Genomic DNA, 8,839 nt, shown 5'->3' on the forward strand with positions numbered 1-8,839 from the left:
CCGTCACATGACTGTCGAGTTTCTGTCTGCGAAAACAAACAAAATGGCCGCCATTCCTTTTATTCCAAGTGGAAAACGCGATATTTAAAGATCAGCATTAAAATGCAGTTTGATGATTTCTAGTGAAAAATGTTTTATTTTATATGATGTTTGTCATTTATTACAGAGATATTCAGGCTTTCTGTCGTTGCTATGGTGGTTGCTATGGACCCTGCTGGCAAGAAAACCATGCCGTTGCATGTTGTTTGAATCATTGTGTTTGCGTTGTGTCGTTATCTGAGATGTTATTTGTGAAAACGTAGATTTTAGAGGCTGACATCGTGTTAACGTTTCTCAACACAATAACAAACCAGTGTCCTTGATAACTGATCAGTATGATGGTTAATGTCAAGCCCGCCAGTTTTAATTAATTCTCCTTTGATTCTAAGAAATAAAGTTTTTTTTTATCGAACCGGAAATCAGAAAAACTACGAAACCAAAACCCCGTTTCTAGGATTCTGGCTAAAATATCTGAAATAAACCAACATTTTTACATTTTCTTCACACAGATCATCTAGATGCAGTGTAATTACTGGTTTGGCTGTTCTGTATATTTGATATATGAAAGGAAGGATGTGTGCTGATATCGTTCAAAGGAAGAGCTGACGAAGTTCTTATTTTGTAGGCGTTTATTAGACCATCGGGTCCATTCCATGTATAAAGATGGTCTGGGCACCGTACCACTGTCGGTGCATAGCTTATATGGGGTCACACATCTGTATCTTATCACATGAATAACATAGGTTTTCAATGGGCACTAGGTCAGTAGGGAGCCATCCAATCAAGCGGTTGACAGCTACCTCACAACATATTATGTGTCACAACATACCACATCTGGAACAGCTCCAAACTTGACCATAAACCCATTATTTGTATTTAAAGGTCCCCCCAAGAAGGGCTATATCATATTACCTAAAATGACATGCAGATTATGGGATATTTAGGTCCCATGTCTAACATCCAAAATCAGTGAAATACATGGGGTCAGATAAAAGTCATACTAACAATATATTTAGTAGATTTGATGGTGCGGCTCCAGGGAATTATAGTTTGAAAAAAGAATATTAGTGTTTTTCCAAGAATTGGAAGTTATAAATACTCGTTTGAGAGAACAATGAGGAGTTTAAGGAGATGGTAAACACATCTGTGAGATCAGATTTTAAACATCTAATCTAAAATCTGAGTTGTTGACTCCACTCACATGACAGTTGAGGTCAAAAAGCTCTTTTGTTGCTGAATTATAAGCCTTCAAACATGCACCGAGGTCAAGGTTCAGAGGTCAGTATTTCACAGCAGGAGCCATGTAGAAGCTTCATACTGACATATGTTACTCTCCAGGTCGAGACCTTTCCAACCATGTGTTTGGTTTAACTCTACCACAAAGTTTTAATTTTCTCATTTCATTGACACAAAGCCTCCCAGACCTGGTTCCAGAGACAACTTTGAAGGACCGAAATATAAAATTAAGATTTTTGTTTGTTTGTTTTGTTCTTTTTTAGTGTAAATAGTGACCAAACTGAGTGACGTTCAGAGATTATAATCCTGCTGACAGTCTAGTGCATTACTGCAGGTTTGGGTTGGAGTTAGAGCAGGTTACTATTCACACAACCCGCAGATGTTTTCTACCTTTATGATTCTTGGTTTTTATGTCAACATGACAAACAGCAGCTCATTCAATCAGAATCTGTTTATTAGCAAATGCAAACATACAGAGAATGAGTCTTGGTGTTTCCTCCCAAAAACACAACACAGAATAAAAACAGATAAAAGTAAGGTAATAATAATAATAATAATACTAATGAAATAAACAGAGTGGTATTAAAGTTAAATTGAAATGGAATAGTGATAGTTTTGAAATGCTCCATGGTTTAACTCCCAAACCCGCAAATTAAAGCAAACATCATGAAAACTGGAAAGGATTTGGCGTTCCACCAAACTAGAAGAATCTCGCTTAGTCTGGCAGGACAGTCATAAAACATAGAAGTCCTGATGGATATCTCATGACATTACTGACTTTGACATAACTTTTAGAGTGGTCTCAGCATTGGCTCTGTGTTGATAACGTCTAGCCTAGACAAGATTAAAGACCTTGGAAAGACATTGAACTTGGACTGTTGAGGGTTAAGGGTCAGATAACGATGTGATCGTCCACACTGATGAACGATAACATTCTGTAAACGGCGGCGCCGAGCAGCTGATTCACAGGTGGTGATTCAATGTGTTGCTCAGAGGTATTCTGGGACGTTAGTTGCTGTGATGTTCCAGTTTTTAATGACAAAACTGCAACGACTGACGGTAACAGACGAGTAGCTTTTATTACACTGTGGCAGGACACACAGTATGAGCTCAGATCTGAATCCTGAAAGGGGCGCTAATGTCATTTTTTAATATTATAATGGAGAACAAAGTTCCAGCATCATTGTATAATAAAGAGAGACAAACCTAAAGAAATTACCTCTGGCTGTCTACAGTGTGTCAGTCTGTGGTGAGAAAGGAGCAAAACTGTATTAAAATAAATAAATATTAATATATAAAGTCATCAGTCAGTTTCCAGAATTAAGATGATCTGCAGGTTTTGAAGTTTTACTGGAAATTTCAGGCTAGATGGAGATTTTATCGTGCTGTATGGTTTATGGGATGGATTTTGATTGGCTGTCAATATTTCTATCGTTCATCAAATCGCTCTGAACGTGAATCCCAGTAATATCATTCGCCACTGTTGTTGTGGTTATAGTTGTGGTGTGTACTCCATCTTCCACTAAAACTATATATTTATACTTATAGTCTTGGTGTAGACGGCCCTTTAGCCTTGATCATTTGTATGTGAATCTCCTCCTAAATTAAATATACACACACATCTACCGTATATCTATATATAAATATATGTGATAGTGAAACTTTCTGTCACAACATGTAGAACTAATAAGAAACACTCAGCTTGTGTTGTTGTTTACTGCAGAACTGTCAACAGCTGATGTTCATACAATCAAACAATCTGTTTTCAATGTTTGTCTCCAGAAACTCGGACGAACAACTGGAACCAAAATACTGTGATCGAAGAGAAACTATGAGCAGCAGGCAGGATGGAGGAGGACGAGGGCGGGAGTTCTTCCTCAGTGCTCACCGCTGCCCTGAAGTCGACCTGCTGCCGCATCACATCACTGAGACACAAAACCCTCCGCCTTGTTCAGTAGTTCCTGCTGTGATAAACTCTGAGCTCACCTGTACAGGTCAGTCTGAGGCCGATTACCTGGACGTCTCCTCCTGCCGTCACTCCGAGGATGAGGAGAAGGAGGAGGAAGAAGAGGAGAGCATCAGCGACTGGTCGGAGGAGGATCTCTCTCTCCACTTCTCTCCATCTGTCATCCTCCCATCAGACGACGAAGACTTTGATTTGGAGAGTGACTTCGAATGTGTTGATGTTACCATGGAGACTCAGGTGAGACAGTCTGTAGTTTTCCCTTCCATTTATTTTTTACTTTATTTTAATATGATACTGGCCACATCTTCAGCTCTGTTTCTCAGTGTTTCTTTGTAAAGTCCACTTAATTACATTAGATGTAAAGTTATGTCTACTTTATTACATTAGATGTAAAGTCATGTCTACTTTATTACATTAGATGCAAAGTTATGTCTACTTTATTACATTAGATGTAAAGTTATGTCCACTTTATTACATTAGATGTAAAGTTATGTCCACTTTATTACATTAGATGTAAAGTTATGTCCACTTTATTACATTAGATGTAAAGTTATGTCCACTTTATTACATTAGATGTAAAGTTATGTCTACTTAATTACATTAGATGTAAAGTTATGTCCACTTTATTACATTAGATGTAAAGTTATGTCTACTTTATTACATTAGATGTAAAGTTATGTCCACTTTATTACATTAGATGTAAAGTTATGTCCACTTTATTACATTAGATGTAAAGTTATGTCTACTTTATTACATTAGATGTAAAGTTATGTCTACTTAATTACATTAGATGTAAAGTTATGTCCACTTTATTACATTAGATGTAAAGTTATGTCTACTTTATTACATTAGATGTAAAGTTATGTCCACTTTATTACATTAGATGTAAAGTTATGTCCACTTTATTACATTAGATGTAAAGTTATGTCCACTTTATTACATTAGATGTAAAGTTATGTCTACTTAATTACATTAGATGTAAAGTTATGTCCACTTTATTACATTAGATGTAAAGTTATGTCTACTTTATTACATTAGATGTAAAGTTATGTTTACTTTATTACATTAGATGTAAAGTTATGTCCACTTTATTACATTAGATGTAAAGTTATGTCCACTTTATTACATTAGATGTAAAGTTATGTCCACTTTATTACATTAGATGTAAAGTTATGTCTACTTAATTACATTAGATGTAAAGTTATGTCCACTTTATTACATTAGATGTAAAGTTATGTCTACTTAATTACATTAGATGTAAAGTTATGTTTACTTTATTACATTAGATGTAAAGTTAGGTCCACTTTATTACATTAGATGTAAAGTTAGGTCCACTTTATTACATTAGATGTAAAGTTATGTCCACTTTATTACATTAGATGTAAAGTTATGTCTACTTTATTACATTAGATGTAAAGTTATGTCCACTTTATTACATTAGATGTAAAGTTATGTCCACTTTATTACATTAGATGTAAAGTTATGTCTACTTTATTGCATTAGATGTAAAGTTATGTCTACTTTATTACATTAGATGTAAAGTTATGTCCACTTTATTACATTAGATGTAAAGTTATGTCTACTTTATTACATTAGATGTAAAGTTATGTCTACTTTATTGCATTAGATGTAAAATTATGTCCACTTTATTACATTAGATGTAAAGTTATGTCTACTTTATTGCATTAGATGTAAAGTTATGTCTACTTTATTGCAGTAGATGTAAAGTTATGTCTACTTACTACTCACCTGATCTGTTTCACCTGTCACCTGATCAGTTTCACCTGTCACCTGATCAGTTTCAACTGTCACCTGATCAGTTTCACCTGTCACCTGATCAGTTTCAACTGTCACCTGATCAGTTTCAACTGTCACCTGATCAGTTTCAACTGTCACCTGATCAGTTTCAACTGTCACCTGATCAGTTTCACCTGTCACCTGATCAGTTTCAACTGTTACCTGATCAGTTTCACCTGTCACCTGTTTCACTTGTTATCTGTCCTGCAGGTCAAAGGTCAGCAGGTGGAGGGGTTAAAGATAAAGATGGTTCCCAAACGTCAGATCCAACTGAAGAAGAGAGATGCCGAGAACATTGATACAGACAAACAACAGGTACCTCCTCCACCTGTCTACCTGTCTACCAGTCCGTCTACCAGTCCGTCTACCAGTCTGTCTACCAGTCTGTCTACCTGTCTACCTGTCTACCAGTCCGTCTACCAGTCCGTCTACCAGTCTGTCTACCAGTCTGTCTACCTGTCTACCTGTCTACCAGTCCGTTTATCTGTCTGTCTACCAGTCCGTCTACCTGTCTGTTTACCTGTCTGTCTACCTGTCTGTCTACCAGTCCGTCTACCTGTCCGTTTACCTGTCCGTTTACCAGTCAGTTTACCTGTCTGTCTACCTGTCTACCAGTCTGTCTACCAGTCCGTCTACCTGTCTGTTTACCTGTCTGTCTACCTGTCTGTCTACCTGTCTGTCTACCTGTCTGTTTACCTGTCTGTCTACCTGTCTGTTTACCTGTCTGTCTACCTCTCTGTCTACCTGTCTGTCTACCTGTCTGTCTACCTGTCTGTTTACCTGTCTGTCTACCTGTCTGTCTACCTGTCTGTCTACCTGTCTGTTTACCTGTCTGTCTACCTGTCTACCTCTCAAGATGATACTGAAGGATGGACCTGCTGAAGGGGGAGGAGCTAACAGTGAGGTCTCAGCCAATGAGCTGCTCTGTCCCACTATCCGACACCGCCCTGATCTGTTGCTACGCCAACACAGCATGCCTGCTTCCTTCCATCCACACTCGACGACCAGCAGTAACGTCGACAGCTACAGTGTCTACAGAGGTCGGGTTGCTGCAGCCGGTCAAGGTAACTAACACCTGTACCACTTCACGTTCTCACCTGTAGTGTCCGGCTCAGTCTCTAATCCCAGCATGACATCACAGATAATCCTCTTCTTCTCCTTCAACACAAAAGCAGAAAATTAGTTTAGCATAAATACATCCTGTCCACACTTCCCATCAGTCTGTCTTCTGCTTGTTGTCTTGTTTCAAGGGTTTCATATGGGAGGAAACTCTGCACCAAGACAACGACTCCAAAAGTCCTTCTCTTTGGATGAAACTAAAACCAAGATGGCATCATGCATCATCAAGAGTGTCCTGTCCAAGAAGATGCAGGTAGAACAGAGCACCTCCAACTCAGAGAATCACAACAACTCTACAAACTGCAACACAAAAACCTCTCATGTGCAGAATACCGTACAGCAGAACCACAAAGCTCCGGTCCTCCCCAGCCTCCAGCCTGCGGAGCAGGAGGGGGAGAGGGACGGGGGAGGAGGAGGTAAGGCTGCTGGTGTGTTTAAGGCTCCAGTTCATGTGGTGAGAGACATGAGAAGTTTAGTTAAAAACACCTACAGCCTCTCGTTCAGGAACAACAGCTCAGCTCCAACAACACAACCTGAGACCAACGACAAGCCAGCAACCTTCAAGGTGATTGGTCAGGAGGACAGTCCCCCTCCCAGCTACCAGCAGGCTGTAGGGGTTAAAGGTCACCATCAAACAAAAATTGCCTCAGTTTACAGCAGCACCTCCAGAGGATTTGTGGCCAAGGTCGCTGCATCTCTCAGCCAATCACAGGACAGGAAAGAGAGCGACAGATTCAATCGTCCAATCACACAGCACAGACGAGGCAGCGAGCCAATCATAAGCAGAAACAAAGTGGATGATGACACCTGGTCTGCCGTGTTGTTAGACCCACCCACCAAACCACCTGCTAGCAGCAGGCTATCAGAGCCCAGCCAATCAGAGAGAGCTGCAGGTGTGAGTCACAGCAAGCCTCCTCCACCCTCCTCCACCCCCAGCCTCGCTCAGGGGACCCAGCTGCCGCTCTCTGCCCAGGGACAGAGCTCCATCATGGGTGTATCCTCTCAGTCCCAGCCCATCCTCCACTCCTGCTTCCACGCCCTGCCTGCCTTCCCTGCCACCCTGCACCCTCACCTGGGGAGAGTCAGCTACGTCCAGAACCCTCTGAACTTCTCTCAGCTGCAGCTCCAGAGTGTTCCCCCACAAGGTCCCACCCTCCACCTGCTGCAGAGGTCCCAGTCTGAGGACAACAGCAGGCCAACTGGAAACACATCCTACCAACTGGAGGGATATAAAGGTCTCATCAAGTGCTGCCCCCCTCCCAGCAGCACTGCAGGCAACCAGGAGAGCAACTGCAACCCAGTGACTGTATCTGCAACACAAGAGCAGCAGCAACAACAACACCTTCAGCAGCAACAACAGCAGCAGCAGCAGTTTCTGTGTAACGTTCAGGGTTTCCTACCTGCACAGGTAGGTAGCGACTTCCTTGTTGACATTACTGGTTCTGCTGCAGCACCTGGAGCCCTGTTCAGTGGCCCCGCCCCCTCCTATCATATGATGTTAGATCCTAAAAGTGGGCGGTGCTTCTATGTGGATACGCCTCCACAGCCACAGAGGAAGATGCTGCTGGATCCAGAAACCGGTCAGTACATCGAGGTCTTCCTACCTGCAGCCAGCTCCGCTCCCAACGCCGGCGTCATTGCAGTGTGCGGCGCTAATCCCGCCCCCGCTGTCCTCCCGGTGATGCAGTTCCAGCCGCCGCTGGCCATGTCCTCCCTGTATGCCCCGCCCTGCCTGCCCTTCACCCTGCGCACGCCATCAGTTAACTACACTCATACTGCACCATGATGACATCACATGAAGTCACATCAGACGAACAAACAATAAACCAAACCTGAAACATCCTCCACTTTCATTCTCAATGTCTCTATAATAAGACTTTTATCATAAAAGTCTTCCCTCAGTCAATCATAGAAGAAGTTCATTGAATCTGCTGAGAGCTCAACTTGTGTAAAAACTGTTGTGACTCCGTATATTTAGTCAGTTTGATCACAGCAGCTTCTAGTGGATGTTAGAGGAACCGCAGCTCTGACGGTACACCAAGACCCAACACATCATCAAAAGATTTTAACTGCACAAATGTACAAAAAAACTTTGGAAGGAGGAGGTGCAAGTAAGTAAGTATGTAAGTAAAATTAATATATATGTATCACCTTGTATCACCTTATCAATAGAAACACAAATAGAGGTAAAATAAGTAATAAGTAGGTGTTGAGCTGCTTTGTCCACACATCATTAATTACAATCCTTAAAGGCACAGCCTCCTTTAGTTTTGATTCTAAAGTGAGGATCAACCAGCAAAGCCTGATCAGACCTCAGAGACCTGCTGCTGTGGATCTGTAATAACGCTGTCTGACTATACAACTCTAAAAGTGATCACAATCATCTTAAAGTGGATTCTGAATTTGATGAGGAGCCCAGTGTAAAGAGACCCAGTCAAAAGCTGTACGGCAGCATTCTGGACCACTAAATGGTCCCGGTGCAGACTGGAAGTCTTATTCAATGCATCAAAACAAGTTCGGTTCAGTGATATTTCACAAAGACTCATTCTGTCAGGCACGTATTGATCCACCCACTCGTATCAGCTGTAAGAGTAGTAATGATAGATGATGCTAATCTGAACCAGATACACACAGTGAAGGTTTGATCACAGCCATTAACAGATTTAAATATCAGTGTACTAA

The 8,839-nt window shown here is 41.1% G+C and overlaps 1 protein-coding gene across 1 annotated transcript in view; it reads left to right on the forward strand.

Moving 5' to 3' along the window:
• The window catches only part of prob1 (proline-rich basic protein 1), an 8,671-nt gene extending 688 nt beyond the window's left edge, over positions 1–7,983 (forward strand). Inside the window, exons 2-5 of the mRNA XM_044369640.1 lie at positions 3,058–3,478; positions 5,249–5,353; positions 5,895–6,102; positions 6,289–7,983. Of these exons, the coding sequence (XP_044225575.1) occupies positions 3,107–3,478; positions 5,249–5,353; positions 5,895–6,102; positions 6,289–7,943 (2,340 nt within the window). The 5' untranslated portion in view covers positions 3,058–3,106 and the 3' untranslated portion in view covers positions 7,944–7,983. The remainder of the gene's footprint in view (positions 1–3,057; positions 3,479–5,248; positions 5,354–5,894; positions 6,103–6,288) is intronic.
• The last annotated feature ends 856 nt before the right edge of the window (positions 7,984–8,839 follow it).

This window comes from Thunnus albacares, chromosome 13, assembly GCF_914725855.1.
Source record: "Thunnus albacares chromosome 13, fThuAlb1.1, whole genome shotgun sequence".
NCBI lineage: Eukaryota > Metazoa > Chordata > Actinopteri > Scombriformes > Scombridae > Thunnus > Thunnus albacares.